A 20,829-nucleotide genomic window follows, 5' to 3' on the forward strand; every position below is an offset into this window, starting at 1 on the left:
CATGGGCAATCACATTAAAATCCATACTCTTTAGCATGGCATTCTAGACCCTTCACAATATAGCTTCAAATCACTTTTTCAGTCCCACCTCTTCTGATTCCCCCATCTCCATGTCTTTTAGCTTTATCAGGCCATTCCCTAAGATGCTACACTTTGTGACATGACTTTGCTTTCAGTGTTTCTTTTGCTTGAAAACACACTTCTTCTCCTTCATGCCCATGGGAATTCTAATTCCTTCTTTTGTTCAAAATCTCTTCCTTTGTGAAATCTTCTCAAACATCCCTGGCAGAATTAATTTTAACCTCATTTATTCTCCCATGTAGATTCATGCAAACTTCTACTGTAGCCTTTATTATCCTGAAATTTAAATGTTTATATCTGTGTCTATAAATTGTGTCTTGAAATTAAGAAATTGTCTTATTCATCACTGCCTAGAATAACATCAATATAATGGCTACTCAAATATATATTTCACATGCTGTCAGACATCTTGCTAAATTCTACTACTGATCCTGAGTCAGAGGCTGGCACATCTCAGGATTCTTAACTCGGATACTGTGGACGAAAAAGGGGCCACCTACTAAACCTGACAAGCTCAGGGGAGGCCAGCATGGCAGGCCCTACAAACTCAAGAGACCGAAATTAACCACGTAGGATGGCCTAAACATAAAAATTCCCATCTAAAAGCGGGTCATGGCCAGTAGTCACATCCTAGGCCTGTAACTTCCTTGACAAAGGTCAATCTTTAAGGTAAGTGAGCCTGTCTATTGTCATTTTTGCATTTAAAATAACATACCCTTGGAATGTCAGAGTAATCTCTTTTTCTGGACCTTTCAGGGCACAACCCATCTGCACCAGAGCAGGAGACCACAGAACCTGTCATTGTTATCTTGTTCCCCGAATACCACCTCTACGTGCTGTAAATGTTAATTATGAACTATCCTGTACTCAACAATGTAAAAGAAGTATGTGTCGCTCCGTTTTACTTTTTATCCAGTCCCAGAGATTTCCCTGCTTTGCTTTCTCCTGTCTCCTTAATCTGCCACCAATGGATTTCATGTCACCTTCTTTACATCTCCTCCTTTGATTCTAATGTATAAAATAAGCTGCATAACTGCCATTCTCTGGAGCATTTTCTTAATCTACTGAGATTAAGAAACTCATTAAAGTTCTCTACAGCCTTGGACATTTCTTACGTCGACACCTTCCTTTCTTTCCATGACTCTTCTCCATTTCTACCCATTTTCAGCCAGGTGTGAGCCTTGAGAGTAATTTCACTCTCTCCCTTCTGATTCTGCCATCAGGCACCCTGTCCTCAGTTCAGTAACTCATCTTGAATTCCTTCCATTTGATTGAGAACTTGTGCTAGATTTCTTGTTTCTCTGACTTTATTTCTGGGTATCACCTGAGCTTTAAAACCTCACTTGACTTAACCTAGCGATCAAGGTCAACATGACCAATGATAAGTCATGTGCATATCATGTACTTCCTGACATGATATGATGAGAAGAGTACTTCATCTTGGTGGTATTCTTTTCCAAAACCCATCACCCCAGTCTAATCATGAGAAAACATCATAAGGGACATTCTATAAAATACCTGAACAGTACTCTCCAAAAGCATGAAGGTCATGAAGAATAAGAGAAGACTAAGGAACTATCACAGAGGAGACTAAGGAGACATGATGATTAAATGTAATGTGGTACCCTGAAGGGGCTCCTGGAACAGAAGAAGAACATCAGTGTGAAAACAGGTGAACTATCAATAAAGTTGTAGTGTAATTAATAGTATGGTACTTATGCTAATTTCTTAAGTTGATAAATGTACCATGGTTATAAAGGTTGTTAATATTAGAAGTCGGGTAAGAGTAGAGCTCTCTGCACTGGCTTTACAACTTTTCCATAAATATAAAAGTGTTTTAAAATAAAGAATTAAAACAAAATAAAACAAAACAAACAGCTCCTTGCAACTCAAAAACCCACAACCCTAATCTGACTGCTACTCATGCTGAGTAGTTATTTTCAATTCTGAAACCCAAAATGCACCCAGATTTCCACGAGCTACTGCCTAATACCTGGGCAGAGAAAGACCCGAGTCACTTTTTCTGAAAGAAGTTGTATTCACACAGAGTCTGATGAGGGTGTTGTATTAAAAGTCCTCCTGAGTCTTATAAACAAGCTATGAAAATGGCCGTATGCATTATTGTTACATAGTCAGAGTCTTTCCATGCAAGGTCAAACCTAATGCATATAAAAAAGGAAAAGTTACAGCCCAAACGACTAATATGTAGCAAAAATCTTTTCAGACTTGAGCTACTAATCATCAAGGGCATCGTAAATGGCACTCTACTGTAATTTTCAGGTGGTATTTGTGTGAATACAAGAATAGGAATTTTATCCATTGTTCCCTCATAAAAACTGAGATATTCATTAGATGTATAGAACTAGAATAACTTTATACAGCAGAAAAACTTTTTTTTAATTAAAAAAATCAGTGAATAGTAATTTATTTAAAGAGGAAAATGTTACCAACATAATTTAGCACGTTAGAGTTAAGGCATACATAACACTAGTGATATAGAGCAGTGGCTCTCACACTTTTTGGTCTGAAGGACTTTAATACTTTAAAAAAGTATACAGGAATCCAAAAGAGCTTTTGTTTATATGGATTATAGCTATTGATATTTACCATATTTGTAATTTACATTGATAACTTAAAATATTTAATTCATTAAAAAAATTTTACACATTACATGTTAACATAAAAATATTGTTTTAATAAAAAGAACTACGAGTATATTTTCCAAACAGAATAAGCGAGAGGGATGGCACATCTTTACAATTATGCAAATATTTTTAATGTCAAAGTGAATAGAAGACAGCTGGATTCTTATATCTGCTTCTGCATTCAATCTGTTCTGAATGCAGACGTGTTTTTTTGTTGAAGCAACTGAAGAAAATACTGTTTCTCACAGATACGTAGTTGGAAAGGTAAGATGTATTTTAATAGCCCTTTCAAATAATTGTGGACATGTATTTTTCTGTTATAGTACAACAAAACTCAACAAGTGGTAGTTTCTTAAAGATTAGTTAGTTGCATTGGGAAATCTGAAGCCATATCAATAAAATCTTTGTATTCCGTTAATTTAACACCTGTTGGTTTTACACTTTTAGTGAATATTTTATCCATACAATGATTTTCTAAATCATGCATTGGTCATTTGGAAAACACCCATTCAATGAGTCATACAGGTCTTTCTAATGTTGACACATTTCACTATATAATATCAAAAAATCCCATTTACTTATATCACCACCCATCTCGCTTGAAAAGTGTTTGTGAAATTGTCAAGTTCACAGTGGCCACTAGTTATCTCAAGCTTCCCCAGACTCTAATTTTCTATTGAAAGCTTTAACCTAATTATTGGCAGCGAATACTATGAGTTGTTTCCCTTGGGTGACAGACTCACTTTTTGTTATTTTTGAGAAAACATCTGCCAAATATCCAAGTTTAAATAACCATATCTCTCTGTCAGTCAGTCATTCTTTCAAGTGGAAACCATACATATTTCAGGAAAAAAAAAAAAAAAAGCAGCTAGTTAACCTTGCAACTCAAAGACCTGCTCCCAAATGTTTCCTTGATGCTGCCATAGTAAGTAGGTCTACAGTGGAGATGATTTATGTAAACTTCCCATTTAGTTGCACTGTAGATTAACAAGTCATTTACTCAAAGGGAGAGATTTAACAAAATTAATAATTTTTACCTCTTCATGAAGGACATTATTAAGTGCAATCGGCCTTTAAAAACAATTACCATTGTGAGGTGTGAGGTGGTATAGAAAGCAGTGCCTAGGAATACAGTAAGGAGACACTGCCCTGATGCATGTTAGGGAGTCAGCAGTGTTACTTACCAGGCTTTTGCACCATTAGCGCAAATGTCAACACAGTGAAAAAGGCAAAGAATATTTTAGTCTTATTATGAAAACTGTTTTGACGCCATGGAGTCTTTGGGGATCCCTAGGGTATATGGGCCATACGTAGAGAACTGCTGCTATAGAGGACAACGACAATGCTATAGATGCCATTTCTTTGGAACCTAAGGATTTCATCTGAGGGGAACCCACAAATTGGAAAGTGAAACTTTTAACAACAGGATCACTCAATCCATAGAGTTTGGAAAGATTCAACACAGGGAATGATAAACATAAGAAAGTCACTATGTACCAGATAGTATTTCAGTTAATGGAGAGGGGAGTGAGAAGAATGCAAGATAGTGGAGAGTCTATGATGTCCACGAATGCAGTGCTGACTTTGAAGGCCAAGTTGAGGGCAGGGGACGGAATAAAAGGAGGGCAGTGAGACATGCCGTGCACAGACCCCTCCATTCATCTCTGGCTTGCCCATCTGAAGAGGTCAGGGCATCTTACTTAAAGCTAGTCTAAAACTAAGAAATCCACTTGGACACAACTAGACACAATTTTCTTATTAAAAAAAAAAATTCTTGACAATGCTTTCTCTCAAAATAGTTGATTTATTCATTTTCTAATAAATCTGTCAGTTATCAACAAATTGAGTTACTGTGGAAGAATAAAAAAATCTTAACTTTTGATGAACCATTTCAAATAGTATTTCATAAATTTTTTTTTTCAAAGGCCAGCTTCTGGACCACACAATAAAACTCCCAAATGAGGGGATGAGTGAATTCACACTGATGTTTAAATATTCAGATTTGACAAAACTAATGCAGTATATCTTGACAGCTATATTCAGTAGCTTAATGCTAAGCTTTTTATGCTGAATACAGAACAGAATGAATTTTCCACCAGTGTTTGGACTAGGAGGTTTTAAGATTCCTATTCACTTAAGACAGCAGTCTGAGGCTGCTTGATAAAACAAGCATTGGCTATTTCATAACTGCCTCATAAAATGTCTCAACATTTAAGAGAAAAGAAAAACTCAAGGGAAAGATATTTTGAAAATATATGTTTTAACCAAAACCTGGATGCTAAGTAAACATCCTTTAGTGTTCAGCCAGAAAGACTTGCAGCTGTGGCATTTGTGACTTGAAATAACAAATGAAGATCTCCACGTAAAAGATGAACGATAGCATAAAAGTTTTGTTATCAAAAGGAAAAACATTTTCTGATGGGCTTTATGTAGAAAAAGGCTGTAGGTACACTAAAGCCCATTAATACATTGTGAAAATCCTGGAACCTTTAAATTTGAAGTTTAGTTTGAGTCCATACTAGGCTATATATTATTTTCTGTTTTGCCACTACTTTCTCTTTTTACAAACTGCAAATTAATTTTTCCTATAAGGACATCTTTGTAGCTTATTTTGTTTGTAAATATGTCTACTGTAAGCTGCTGATTTTAGGGTAAAATGTCAAATTCTAGGTGAACTGACGAGGCAGCAATGAAATTGGAGAGCTTTCCCTTTAAAAAAACATTAAAATTGTAACATTGTACCAATATATGGTACAGTCATATTCTAAAGTATACAAATATATTTAAACATGGATGAGATCTAGATCTCACATAGGGCAAATACTCTCCTCTATAAATGATATGGAGTAAGAACTGGGAGGCCGAGTTTGGTTTGTACAGGGCAGCTAACCACAGCCCTGTTATAATTCAGAATGCAACTGAGCTAGTCTTCCACACCAGCAGAGGAAAAAAAAAATCCGTCTTATTTTCTAAAGTTGCCCATCTCTATCCATTTCTGTCAAATTGCCACAATCGCCCAGATAAAACATTTGAGAGTATGTCAGCTTTAATTAATGTAACATGACCCGATCATTTCCACAGTTAAGAATAAAGAAGTTTGATTTCTTCAAATCCAAAGCTCAACCTGGAGATTATGCTAAGTGGCTTCATTCATAGTCCATGCTCCTCTGCTCATGTCAGAAGGACAGCATTTGTCCCCTCTAGTGATAAACAAATTATACATGAAATCAATTCCACTTCACAATCATTTTCCCTATTGGGTATTATCTTTCCTTCTCTGCTCCCTCCAGTTAAGCCCGTATCCTGTAACTTGCTAATGAGCTGGGGGCTTTCTGTTCCAGGTGGCACCCCCTGCCTGGAAGTCATGACATTTCCCATTTCGAATGCTGCTGGCATTTTTCGACAGCTCCTGCTAACTAGCCTTTTTGACCTGCACTAAGAGGAACTCATCTGATCGAATCCTCTAACCTGCCAATCATTCCAGCAAATGATCTTCACAGTCACTCCCACGGCAGGAATGGGGAAAAAAAAAAAAGAAAAAAAAAGAAACACGAGTGAGAGAATGAAGGAGTAGGCAAGCGGCTGCCTCTGCAGCTACCTAATGAGAATACTTTAAGTCTCTGAGGCAGCTGAAACACTGAAAAACTGGTGGGAAAATTAGGACACAACTGCATGCCTGGCTCTGTAATTACTGATTTCTCTCCATCCTGAGATCATTTTGAGAGCAACACCTCTGAGATGTGCCAGTTTCTAAAGAACACAAGAACAGCCTACCTGACGTAGAGAAAATAGAATTTATTTCTTCTGCCGCTATCAATATGCAAGTCTCATAATCCCACTCTGTCGAATAGCATCCTTTGCAGAATTAATTACGTGCTATAAGCTTGTTAAGTGTGCATTTGTAAACTAGGGGTGATTATCATGTTTGCCACACTGAAGAAAAGATCTCCCCACCCTCCTCAGGCCTATTTTAAATGTTACCATTATTTAGGGGTGTTGACTTTTACACATTTACATAGAAACAAACAGGTATGGTGGAACTTGGCATTGGGCTCAAGGAAGATTTAACACGGACAACATAGGATAATCTGGGCATTCTTAATGAATGGAGGTAAAATATTTTTTTCTTCTAGCTTTTTCTTGCCTGTGTACCATCAGTTTATTTAGTGGGTTCCAGCCCACAAAATAACACAATAACTTTAGGAAGAAAGAGCTGGTACACAGATCTTTGACAATGGGTCACAACTCTAGGTGTCTTAATATAAAGTAGATTTGTTGACCAAGGAATGATACAATATAATTAATCATTACACCATTGTATGTTAATAATATAAAATAAATACTGTACATGATTTAATTGCACATGATAATCACAGATCTTTCCTCATTTATAGTAATTAGGCCAATAGCCCCACTTACAGTAATTATTATATGTAATTGAGGGCGTTTTACTAATTGCATTGAAAATGATAATCCAGAGCTATTAAAAATCCAAGGGCACTATACATAATGCAAACTACATTAAATGAATGGCGATAATTTAAAGGGAAAAAATTCATCCACAGTATTTGATTCTATGACTGGCATACACGGTGATATTGTAAAATTAAATTTCCACCAGTTTCTCAAACGTTTGTATTGTTTTTATCCTAGACCTTGTACATTATTTCCTTAGATGGAAAAGTAATCCTTTGACTAATCTATGATGTTATCCTAACGACTCCAGGACTGTTGATAAATTATTCTATTTGGCTGTGTGAGTATACAGTGTGTGTGTGTGTGTGTGTGTGTGTGTGTGTGTGTGTGTGTGTGTGTTGGTAGAAGAAACAGCTATCCTAAATTCCAAAAGAGACTTGGTAAATTATTCATTTGCACAACTGATTTGATGTTCTTAAAAGCTTTATTCATAGCAGCATCTCTGAGTATTGCAAACATTTTGTTAAATACACTTGTAATAATTTAGCTAAAATGTTTAACTTTGTTAGACTTGCAATACATTTGGGTTGTGGTTTTCATTACATTTGCTATCTGTCTAGAATTTTAATGTGTCTAAAGACCTGAATCCCTGGCTTTTGTCCCAGAGCCCGTGTCTACCCCTCCTTGATCCCACTCCCATTTTGACCCAGACAAAGATCCCATGTGAGGAATACCTCAGGAGGACTGATGAGCATCTGTGGGACAATGGGAATAGTTTCAAGCTTCTTTTCGCCTTCCCTTCTCGACATTGTCATTTAGACATTGTCCTCCATGCATTCAAATGTCATCCCAGACCATCAGCCCACTTCAACTCAAACAGCCTCCTTTTATGCTCAGACACTTCTTAGAGTATCCGCAGACCACAAAGACTGTCTAGTGGGACTCAGCTGCTATCCTGGTATTAATAATACAATACAGTGCACTTAGGGCATAGACGATTCCCTCTGTATCCCAAATTCATAAGAATCAACATTAAATGAAAAGGAAAAATCGAGTACCTGACTGATTAGAACTACTTGTTATATGTGACTGCTAACTTCATAATAGTTTGGCTATGCATTCTAATAATAGATATCTTGCTTACTAGCCACATCACATCCTGTGCCCACTATTTATAAGAAAGCTTCACTAATATTATGCTGCTGGCTAAATGGTCCCTAAGAAATTAATTTGGGTTTTAAAAAGACAGAAGATGGAAGTTGTAGCGCTATCCCTCCACGCCACCTCCCCTTGCCACTTTGAAAGCTCATCTGACCTCAAAACACTGAATCACAAATATGTAGCCAGTTTCTGAGCAGTGTGGACTGATGAATCAATTTGTGGAGCATCAGACGTTTCTTCTCTTTTAGCCATTTTGCTTTTAAAAACTCTCAACCAGAGAAGGAAAAAATAGGGCAAAAAAATTATTAATATTTTTAATTAAAAAACTATCACTCAATTCTTTTTAAGAAAAACACATGGAAATATTTAAAGGCAATGGAGTGTCATGTGAGTTAAAACAATGGTTTAGAAAAACAATGTGTAAATGTGTATGTGCACATATTTGTGTGTGACAGAAATGGGGCGGGGAGAGAGAGAAGGAATAAATGAATGAATATGGTGAAGCAAATGTAGTAAAATGCACACATTTGGGGTAAGTGAGTAAAGGGTATCAGGAATTCTTTGTACTATTCTTGCACCTTTTCTGCAAATTTGAAATTATGTCAACATACAAAAATTAAATAAATACATAAAAATGCACTCTGGATAAAGAAGGATATATTTGACTTTATTTTCATTCTGCTTTGTGACAATGCCAGGACATAATGAAGCAGATTAGATAGTAAAGGCCTTTGCTAAGCCACTTATAGGGTTGGTGGTGATGGTGCAGGGGACAGATCACAGATGACCCAAAGAAAGGGAGAAGTGGAGAAGCAGAGAAGGGAGAAGGAGGAGAAAAGAGACAAACTTCCTTAGCCTACTAATTTGCATCAGAGTTTAGAGGAGATAATAGACACTCTAGGGCAGAGGGGAAGCTAAGGAAAAAGGGGTGGAGGTGGGGTGGGGAAACTAAACAACATTCCAGCCTCTTCTTAATCGGGTGTTCATAATATGCATTATGCATTTGTGGTTTGAAGCACTGTCAATTTCCTGAATAAGATGTACTTTTTAATCTGCAGCAATGTAGGGGTAATGACAAAAACCAGGGATTCTTTCAGATAATACCTTCCAGGAACACTGTTTGTTTCCCCCTCTGCCTGTTATTTCCAGAACTATTGTTGTCAACTATAGGAGACAACAGAAAGAATACAATTGCAGTTGTTTGATAGGAAAAAAATTTGCAGGATCATGCAGAAAAATAACAGTTCTTGCAGAAAAAAAAAAAAAAAATCAGAAGTATTCCTGCTACTGTAAGAAAGCTAGATCCAACACTCAAATTTCTTACATTGTGATAAGTACTAATTGGTATTATCTCCTTTTGTGTCTATAGTTGAGAAAATGCAACATGGCTTAAAAAGACCGTTAGCCAAAAATATCACACAGTGAGGATGTTGTTACTCTATTAAAACTGGAGTGTCACCTCTGTACTGGTTTGATGTTTTTCCTTGGTAATATACAAGCAAGGTACCTTCTGGTTATACTGCCTCTTCATACAAGCTTCAGAGACCGCTGTTCCCAGAGCCCTCTTCTGGGGGTTTCCTTAAGAAAAAGTTGGCCACCTAGTTCACAGCCCAGCTGACTGGATCAGAGCTCAGCGCCTGACCCAGGCTAGTCAACAGTCAACCAGCAGCTTCTGGGGGTGACAGCCTGGCTCAGTGCCTGCTCTCTACTTCATGACAATGACTAAACCAATCAGAGCGGCTCTGGAGGAGGGTCTGAATCTGAGACAAAAAGCTAAGTAATAATAGGCTGCCCCCAAAAAAGAGAGACAAAGAGAAATGGCGGTAAGCAGGATTCACGAATAAGCAAAAACAAATCAGCAGAAGCCATGAGGTGAAGAGACAATGAGAGCAGTGTTAGCTGATGTAGAGAAAGAAAAGTGAGATGCCATAACATAATAACACGAAGAGCAATCAATAGGTGGGTGTTTCTCCAGAAGCAGTGACCAGGGAAGAGATGGCGGTTGAGATGGCAGACAAACTAAAGCTCCGGTGGGATTCTGAGGGACGTTCAGTCTTGTGAGGCCTGCCACTTAGACTGTCAACCTATTCTTCCTTCCCCGACAACCTCAACAAAAACCACCACTAACTGAGGAAATCTGATCGTGTCTCCTTCTCCTGAGAGATCCCAACGCCCACTTTCTTGGGGTCTCTCCTGTTCCTGTGGCACAGCTCTTTGTCATTCTCACTGCTCTGTGTCTCTCCTTCTCATTTTGCTCCTCTCATTGGAGAGTTTCTCTTCCTCAAACATTTTGAATTTCTCTTCAGTGGCTGTAATCCAGAACTGAAACATAGTTTTGCTAATCGAATCCAGTTTAATTTTCCTGATTCCTCTTTCAAACACCAGGCAGGAGAAACACTCTCCACCAGCCCTCTCCAGTAGAATGTTCTATGAGGTTGGAAAGGTTCTGTGTCTGCCCTGTGCAATATGGTCGCCACTAGTCATATGTGGCTAATGAGCACTTGAAATGTGGTGCCGCTACTGAGGAAACAAAATTGTAATCAAATTTAATTTTAATCAATTAAAAATTAAATTTAAATAGCCACATGTGGCTAGTGGTTACCCTGTCAGATAGCATGACTCTACTCTCCCTACTCTTCCTTGAAAAAGAGGGAAGGGAAGAGAAGGGATGCATTTTCCTAGTTTGTCTTTATTCAATCCTGACCCAACTAAGTTGCTTATTTTACTTAATAAATATACAACTCTTGAATATTTACTGAATATTTCATTATGTGTGGTTCAAAGGCTACCTGCACCAAAATCTTTTGGGGTTCTTTAAAGTGCAGAGTCATGGACCCCAGGAACCTGGATTTTTAAACCTCCCCAGCGGTTCTGGCGCCCCAGAGAACACCACTCTACTGAATGTTCAAACAGTGATGCCAGAGATCCTTAAGCACCAGCGAAGTGTATTCTGTTTGGAGTTTGGTTTTTAAAAAATCTTTACCTTAGTAAATTAAAATTCTGGAGCAATTTATATATTGTACTGTTTACCTGGCAGACTACTTTTAGAAATTATTGCTTGATGACTAAGTCAGGCAGAGAGAGTCTATCATATTTTTTTCATTGCCATATAATACTTAAAGAATATTGATTAGCAAGGAGAATATGTTATAAGGCGAGGAGAGAGTCACCAAAATATGCATGCATTTAACTTGCACTTGAACCACATACAATTTTTTCATGCACTAGACAGATAGCTGTATGTTTATTACAAATTTCACAGGGTCTGAAGACTAGCTAATTCATTGAAAAGAGAGGTACCATACCATTTCAGAGAGCACATACCATTTCAGAAAAATTATAAAACATCTGCCTAAAAGATTAGAGTCCATTCTTATTCCATGTATTCAGCAAAAAGAGAAGTAGAGCAACTGTATATTTCCTGTCTGTTTAGAATAACTGGAAAATTAAGCTCAACTTTGGGGTGTGTATCGTATCACTGAATGCAAATATAGGTGATACTAATGGATGTGGTATTCAATATAGCTCCTGGTCTTTTCCTTGGGGAAAATCTCTAGGCACATTTAAGGCTCTCGCAGACATTAAGAGTGTCTTACCCATCAATGCTGATAAAAAGAGTGGGGCCAGTCTATGAAATCTTTAGTCTATTAATATCTTTAGAGGATAACAAAATTCAGGAAGCAGTACTTTGATCATCCAGTGGCACCTATCCCATTTTTAACTTAGGTGCATGTTTTGTTTTCATTTAATTTGGTCACAGGACTCTGAAATCAAAATTGCTTTCTGCTGCAAAGAAAAATGCTTCTCATTAGTGTTTCCGCTAAGGCTAGTTTATGCAAATCCAGTATGATTAACTAAATAATGAAGTGACCTAGTATGCAAGTATAAAAGCAATTTGGCATTGAGGTATGGGAGAAAAATTAGGACCTGAAATACTGTCTACTCAGTCCTCCATCATTTCAAAAAGAATGACCCTATGAAATTTGTAATAAATATACAGCTATCTGTCTAGTGCATGAAAAAGTGATACAATGCATTTTCCACATTTCCCCATGTAACTCTCTAGAGAGATGGCTGAAATGCTAGCCTTAGCCTAGTCTTAGCCTGTCTGGGTCCCCAACCTCTTCCCCTTTACAAAGATTTGGGATATTTGAGGAAATTTTAAGATGCTACATCCTACTCTAAACAATCAATTCATCAACAACAGTACACTCGAGAGAATTCCATGTTTTTCTCAATGACTACCCTTACTAATGGAGTCTTTTTGTTCTAAAGTGTCTACAATTTGATATTCAACTATTGGTCAAAATAAGTTCCACTGCACAGGATGTTTTAGGACAACGTATAGGCTATATTTTACCTGATCTCTAAGATGGCCCCATTTGATTAAAATATAAAACCCACAAAGGTGAGAAGATAAAATTTCTTTTTCTGCTGACTGAAAACTCTTAGAATCCAGCCGCCCTGCTGCTTTCCTGACAAACGAAAAATTTCGATATTTTCTCAATATATTGTTGAATCAAGCTGAAGTATTTGGATTTGGAAGAAAACAACAAAAACAATAACAACATTAAAGCTTTATAAGTTGATGTGAAAAAGATGAAAAACTCATGCAGAAAATATTTGTATTTTTATCAAATTACTTCTAGAGGAGACGCTTCCACCGTGCAGATATAACCTTAGTTTTAAAAATATACTGAAAAGAAAATACATTTTTAAAGGCTTCCAAATACCGATGATTGCAGTTCTGAGCATCTTTTAAAATCTCTTTTCAATTAATTTTTGAGACTTGATAGTCAATGTTTCTGTTTCGTGAGCTTGATTTGATTTTACAAGGAGAAGATGACCTGAAACATGTTCTAGCAGCTTTGATTGGCCAGGCTCAGGTCAGAGATCTTAAAAGAGCAGAGAAAAGGATACAGCCCTACAAGTGAACTTCAGACTTGCTTGTGTGCATATGTGTATGAGGGAGCGATGCAAATGAAGTCCACTTTTTGTTTAGTTCTATTGAATTGGTTAAGTGATTTATAAAGCCAGGGCCCTTGCATTATGGTAATGCAAGTTAAATATTTTAAAAAGTATATGTCACAACCCTGAATTAAAATCATTCTCAGAATCAGGAGGTAACTGGTCAAAAACTCAGCCCCATTCTTTGTCTGACCAATTGAAAATTCTGAATGGGAGTACAAATGCTTCCTGGGGGAGCTATGCTTCTAGGTAACTTTAGCCAATATTGAGAAATAACTGGAAGAATGAAGAATCTTACTCTTAAGGACAGAGTGGCAAGTTTACTAGTAACACTTCCTGCCTGGCATTTACACACCATCTTTTATCTGGGACTCTTTTCTTTCCAATCATTCATAAATCACCACCATACTCCTGAGAAGCCAAAACTAGCCCCCACTTTGACTGCATGCAAAAGCTAAGTCCAGAAATAGCCGAAGCTACTGGCGAATCATCCATAAGACAAGGTGGACAGTTTAATTGGTTCTCTTTGCCAAGCTGCCACTTCAGCCTGTTAGTACATTTCAAATTAAGGGATCGAGGAAGGGGGAGGAGCTCCTGCAGTGCTGCATACATACATCAACCAATTCACCTGAACGATGACCAAATGTCCACATGAGCAAGGAACAAATACGGACAAGCAAATACAAAGCCTTCCCCACAAAAACCTTCTTTCTCTATTTGCTTCTGAGAGTTACATCACATTGAACGAGAAGATATATATAGAAGCACAAAATTCTAAAAATCCCGGACATTTCTCTCTGGCAATAAAGAGAAACACAGCCTTTCCAGAAGTTGCTCTCCTGTGATTATTTCTGGGTAGCACATGTGATGACTCGGGTGGGCTGACATGCCTAGATATTGCCTTGTTCAGATTAGGCTTCCTATCTGCAGAATAGTAGAGGTCAAAGGTATTGAATAGGAAACAAAGAAAAGCTTCACCATGATGAGGTCTGTACCAGGGGCCTGGCAGGCATCAGAAATGGGTGAAGTGGCCTACATGGCAGCTGAGCAAAACCAGGGAGCCCGGGTCCTTTCCAAGGCAGGCAGTCACACACACAAACTTCTGGCAGGAACGTGAGCACGATATTGCCAGAGCGGCTGGTTTTCAAGAAAAGCCAGAAATCTAGACTTGGTATAAAATCTCCCCATTTAAAAATGAGAGCAACTAATTTAAAAAAAATGGTGTGTGCCAAAATAAAGCAGGTTGTTGGCAAGGTTAACCTTTTACCCACCTCAATGAAGAATGTGTGAATAGTTCAAATGATTTGCTTACCACGAAAATGGTTTGTCTCTGACTACATAAATGAAATACAATTTTGGTTAGAATCCAGTCATGCCTGAAACTATGGAAATGACTGACTGGACTCTGCCTCAGAAGAATCTGTGATGAATGCCATAATGAACACAAGACACTCATAAGATCCTTGGGGGGAAATGAATCTGAAATATTTCATTTAAAAGACCTATTTGGTATCTACTCAGTATTATTTTCCAAGTAAAGTAGGTCATCTTACCTGTGCTCTCTTGAGAACGTTGTGCTCATCAGTGCTTGCTGTTCGATAGACATTTGCCATAACTATTGTTTTTCCCAAAGGCCCGCATGCTTTCTCCAGATTCTGGTTGCAATCTTACATTTGGGACGGTAAAAATAGAAGACACTGGGAAGAAAATGAAAAGTTACATTTATGTATTTATAGATGTATTTATAGTCTTTTCTTTTTAAAAATCCATATTGAGATGCAATTCTGGATGTCTAGCATATGGAACAGTAAGTACGGTATGTGTTCGTCTTTGAAATGTCAAGTGGTCACAACCACATACACATTTACACAGATTTATACACACATGACAAGATAGTCTGCTTTCCTCTTAGAACCACAGCTCAGTTGATGAAAACAACATATTAATATTCTGACCTTTCCTTGCGCCATTCTTTCATTCATTCATTAAAGAAATATTTATTGAGCCCCACACTGTTCTAGGATTTGGGAATCCTACAGTGTATAAATCAGAACGAAAAGAAATTCTTGTTCTTGTAGACTTCGTTTGGGGGAAAGAGCTAAAAACAATCAAATATATCAATTACTAGTAAGTGTAATGACGACAAATAAATCATGGAAGAGAAACTGGAAGTAGATCAGTGAAGGCTTCCCTGATAAAGCACATTTGAGCAGAGACCCAAAGGAGGTGAGAGGGCAAGCCATGCCTTTACCTAGAGGAGGAGGAAGTACAAATGTTAAAGAAGAAACAGTAAGAGCCGACTCTAAGGAGGCAAAAAGAGAAGCAGGCAAAACAGGAGACTATTGTAAAAATACAGGTGAAAAAAGACAGTGAGTGACTTGAAACATAGTAAAATCAGTAGAAGAGTGAGAAGAAATGTGATTCTGGATGTATTTTTGAAGGTTATGCCAATAGGGTCTGTGGAAGAATTGGGTATGAGTGTGGCAAAAGGAGTCAAAGATAACTTCCACTAACTGGACGAATAGCATTGCCATTTATTGACAAGGGGAAGACTACAAAAGGAACAGGTCTGGGGGGAAAGATCAAGAGTTCAGTTTTCGTAATCGTAAGTTTGAGATGCCCACAAGACGGCCAAGTGGAGATGCTGAGTAGTCAGTTCGATATGCAATCTGGAGTCAGAAAAGATGGGCCTAGAGATGTAAATTTGGAAGCTGTCAATGTATAAATGATAATTAAATCATAAAACTGGACGAGATTATCTAGGTTCTAAGGAATGCATGCAGACAGAAAGATTTGAGGAGTAAGCCCTAGGGCTTCTATCCAGGAGAGGTGTGGCAGATTAGGAGAAATCTACAAAGCAGTCTGAAAAGTAGTGGCGAAAGGTAAACCATGGAAGAGTCCTGTCCTGGAATCCAAGCGAAGGAAGTGTTACTAAGAGGAGATGGTGGTCAGTGGTGTTCTGCTGAAGGATCACGATGAGAGCTGGGACAAGATCAACGGATAGAGGCTTTGAAAACAGTGGTGTTGGAGCCTCGGGCCCAAAGGCTTGTTTCTAAAGGATTCACGAGATAATGGAAGCCTAACCACTGAAGGCAGCCAAAACATTTGAAACAGGTGCGCTTGTTTCATTTTTAAAAAGATGGCTACATTAATGGTCTAACAAAATAATATATAGGACATATTTAGGCATATTTAGGAAAACCCGCACACATAGCTGGAAGGGTCCTTGAGGATCACTGTGTTTCTATATGAGAAATCAGAAGCACACAGAGAATAAGGCACTTGCCCAAGTTGCCCGGCTCGTTATCAATGGAGCTGAAGCCAGATTCCAGGTGGTCTGATTCGAACGTCAGTGCTCGTCACATTGCACCACTTTGTTGGCCTTCTTTAAGTGCAGATCTGAGTTTTGTGAATTAGCAAATGAATGTCGTAAAATCAAGGACTCTGTGCTATGAATGTATTTTGTTCATTTATTTTGACAAGGGTAGTTCAGCTTCAATAATTTATGTAACTTTATAGTATACACAGGAGAATGCCCTGTGGTGTGTTTGGGAAAAGTAATGAATTTCTTCTCAATCAGTCTTCCATTTACTTCCCTGCAATTAAATCTTTGTGAAGAAGTGGGGCAAGGCTGTTAGGGTTTCAGGACAGGGGGAGAATGACAGGGTGCCACCAGAATCAGCCAGCTTTAACTGCCAGATCCCCAGGTTACTGTACCATTATTCTTGCTTGATAAATTTATAATTCCTGCCTTGCTGGCACACAAATACATTGCTTCTAAATTTTGGTATTACGTAGACTGACGAGGTTTTAAAGAATAGTACAATGAAGAAAGATATTATACTGTTACATGCTCTTCCAAAGCAAATAAGAGTCTGGCATAGGTATACAACTTCATTTTCACATAATCCATGAAGTGACTGCAATACTCTGTGTCACCAAGGCTCTGACAATACTTGATACTCTTTTCACAAGGTCTGGTATATTATATTACAGTGGCCAAGAAGGTCCAAGTCCACTTTGAACTTGTTTTTGTTCCACTCTCTTTCCTTTAACCTGGTTTTGTTTCCTGCTTGCATACATATATTTTTTCCCCCTTTGTGGATATTCTTTTAAAAAAGCTATGAACTATCTTTAAGAATGTGAGTGCTATGGACTGAATTGTGTCCCTCCAAAATTCATATGTTGAAGCCTTCACCCCTATTGTGATGGTATTTGAAGCTGGGGCTCTCGGTAATAATCATTAGGGTTAGATGAGGTCACGAGGGTGGGGCTCTCCTGAGGAGATTAGTGGCTTTATGAGAAGAGAAAGAGAGGAAGAGATCTAGATTGTTCTCCTTCTGCCGTGTGAGGATACAGTGAGGCGGCTGTCTGTAAGCCAAGAAGAGACTCTCATCAGGAGCCCAATTTGCTAGCACTTTGATCTTGGACTTCCCAGCCTCCAAATAAATGTTTGCTGTTTAAGCTCCCAAGTCTAGGGCCTATGGTTATAGCAATCTGAGCAGACGCATGCAGTGAGGTTCCTGGAATTGATAAATTTAAGTCATGACTTGGTTGCTAAGACAATCCACTTATTGGTTCTGCAACTTCTTCCCAGGTGGACCTCCTATCAAATCTCCTTGAAAGGGAAGCACATGAGGGTATTGCCACCGCTACTGCCATTTGCCAGGTGGTGAACTTTTACAAGACTCCATACTAATGGAAAATTGAATTTTAGAATTTCTAAATATAGTTTGCAGAATATTAACCCAGATAACCGAGTCACCAAAACTAGTCATTGCACTTCAAAGAACTGGTTCCCAAAGTCTCAGAATTCTTTGTTTGGTAAACATGTTGACAAAGATTACCACGTTGCTAAATGGAAATGGCTGTAGTATTTAATATTGGGATTGTCCTTTCTTGCGACTGGATTTATGCTTCATAATGATTATCTACTAGACACAGAAATAGCATTTCTGTAACTCAAAATTGTTACCAGAGGCATTTAGCAGAATCTTGCTTTAAAAAAATATAATGATTTTTCATCTTTATTCTCCCCCCTTCAAAAGGTTTCACTGCTCCTGATGTTTCACGTTATGCAAAGACGTGTTTCTGCCAATGAATATCGCCTTATGGTTATGCTTCTGCAAATAGCCTGCTGTGAGCTGATAAAGGGATTAATGCAACCAAAATTCTTAATGTGTGAAATTACAAATTAAATTCTCATATTAAAAATACCACCCTGAGGTATTTTTTGTGGTTTTAATTCCCCTCTGGTGTTCTGCATACATTGTGCTTGTTAATGACAGGGACGAGGCTGTTTCCGCTGGCAGCCTGCTGCCGAGTGATAATGTGTAGGCATTTCCTTCCTGATAGAAACTGGATTGAACCCACTGGCTGATAAACTAAGTGGCAAGTAGGTAATAAGTCCACATTAACAGAAAAGTACTACTACAGAATTCAGAATTCATAGACCATCAAAATCCTGGCTTAAATGCAACCACGGAATCAGATGGGATTGAGATGTCACCAAGGAGGAGTGGATATCAAGTTACAAGTTACACTAAATGGGAAAACAAACCATATGTTTGAGTCTCATGGGCCATAAACTAATGAGCCCATTTGCATCATTTATTTTTTTCAGCATAGGAAGATGTGTCAGCAATTCATTATGTTTTCCATAGGGATTTCATCTTTATTATTATTTTTTTAATGGGGATGGCTGTTGTAATGGTCAGTGGCTAGACTTTTAGGAAAGAAGTAGGGCAGAATAGAAATGAAGTATGGATTGGTAACATACGAGATGTTAAAGAAGATTTACTAAGCATAGGGGGAGTAATATATCTATAGTCACTTTAGGGTGAAAAAAAGTAATTCAAATCAAATGCAGGATTATCAAAAAAGATTTAGGGTAGGAATACCCAAGAGGAATTTTTACTGAAGACTTAGTTCCAAAATAAAGGGTTATTGTTGTCAAGGAGAATCCGATATTACAATGGGAGGAAAAATCTAAAGTCCAAGAGATTAAAGAAATAACTTTATGTATGTCCATGGTAAGTGATGTATAACCCAAAGATTATAAGCAAATTATAAATATCTATGCATACATGCAGTATATTAATTTTTAAGGCAATCCAAATGAGTATGAAAAGACGTATCTCCAACTGGTGTGTGGAAAGTACGCATCACAACTGGAAAAAAATGTTCTTACTGCAATAGTGTTTTGCAAAATTTCACAAGAATTCTGTTTCACACTTTGGAAGAAAGATGAGAACATCCTGGCCATAAATCCACCCCCAAATATTTAAAATGTAATTGAAAGAGGCTGTATAAATATGAATACTTCTGTAAAAACAAAACAAAAACCCACCCAGGAATGTGTTTTGTTTTAAAAGATCCAGAGAAGTTCTGTCTGTATGAATACCAAGAGCATTTGTAGTTAAAATGAATTACACGTCTTTAGCTCTTACATGTCAATTCAGTGCATTAACCAATTGCCAACTCTGTTCGTCAGCTCACTGCATAGCAGTCCTTTTTAAGGTTATTGTTACAACCAAGATGGTCTCTGAGAATCAAAGAGAAATGAATCATTTCTCCTCTGTACTGCAGCCAGTTAAAAAGTACTGTATGCATAAATATGTAAATCATATTTTCCCTTTCCTTTCTGACTGCTCAGATCATTTTTTTGGACACACACATAATCAAATACAAAGGCATGCAGCTGCAGACTGCAGAGCAGAGATAGCAAAAAAGGAATCCATTTTCTTCCTCTGTCTGGTTAAGCTAGCAATCGAATGGCAGGATTCCACTAAATATATACCCACACAACCCCCCTTCTCCCATGTTCTCATTCTCTCTCCCCCCCCGCACATATATGTAGACACACAAACACACACACACACACACACATAATGCACACAAACATAATCTTATACGCACGTACATGTAAACATCTTAATCTCTCTACATGTATGTTACACATAAATGCTAAAATGATGTCTCTGCTTTGATTGGATGTTGCCATTTGTCCTACTCACTATCGGTCAGTTCCCATAGCCGTGGGGGCAGGTCACTAAAATACTCATGGCTCAAGGCAGCCTGGGCCGATAGTCTGTTCTTTGGGGAACATTGTAGGAGCTTGGAGGCCAGATCCTCTGCATGATTCACATAGCTGAGCCTGAAAACATAAGCACAAAAGAGACAAATCAGAACAAACATGAAAAGTCACTAAATAAGACATGAAGCTCACCTAATTTTTCTGGACTTATTTATTCCTGGCGCAGAAGACAAGTTAAATTACCTGCTGAAAAAAAACCCAGCCTAATTCACATTGGTTCTTAGATTGTTACTCGAAACTGGTTTTTACTCTTGATATCTTAGTCTCATTGATTTAAACTATCCTTACTATAAGCAAAGGGTTGATACTTTCAGGCTAGAACTAGGTCCAGAGGTAGAAAATTTCAGACGATAATTTATCAAATAGTTGCCAGAATTTGTTCATAGGATCTATGTACTGCATACACATCTGGATACATTTATAGGAAAATTAATACAAAATAACTAGGAGAATTAAAATAAA

At 37.8% G+C, this 20,829-nt stretch overlaps 1 protein-coding gene across 4 annotated transcripts in view; it reads right to left on the bottom strand.

Moving 5' to 3' along the window:
* CDK14 (cyclin dependent kinase 14) overlaps positions 1-20,829 on the bottom strand; it is a 547,463-nt gene that overhangs the window by 70,393 nt on the left and 456,241 nt on the right. For all 4 annotated transcript variants that reach the window (XM_019716536.3, XM_074340704.2, XM_074340703.2 and 1 more), the window contains 2 exons: positions 20,288-20,427; positions 14,825-14,968 (listed from right to left, as the gene is read on the bottom strand). In XM_019716536.3, coding sequence (XP_019572095.1) covers positions 14,853-14,968; positions 20,288-20,427 — 256 coding nt within the window. In that variant the 3' untranslated portion in view covers positions 14,825-14,852. The remainder of the gene's footprint in view (positions 1-14,824; positions 14,969-20,287; positions 20,428-20,829) is intronic.

Source organism: Rhinolophus sinicus, chromosome 4, assembly GCF_057876585.1.
Source record: "Rhinolophus sinicus isolate RSI-liver-muscle chromosome 4, RSI-T2T, whole genome shotgun sequence".
Classification (NCBI taxonomy): Eukaryota; Metazoa; Chordata; class Mammalia; order Chiroptera; family Rhinolophidae; genus Rhinolophus; species Rhinolophus sinicus.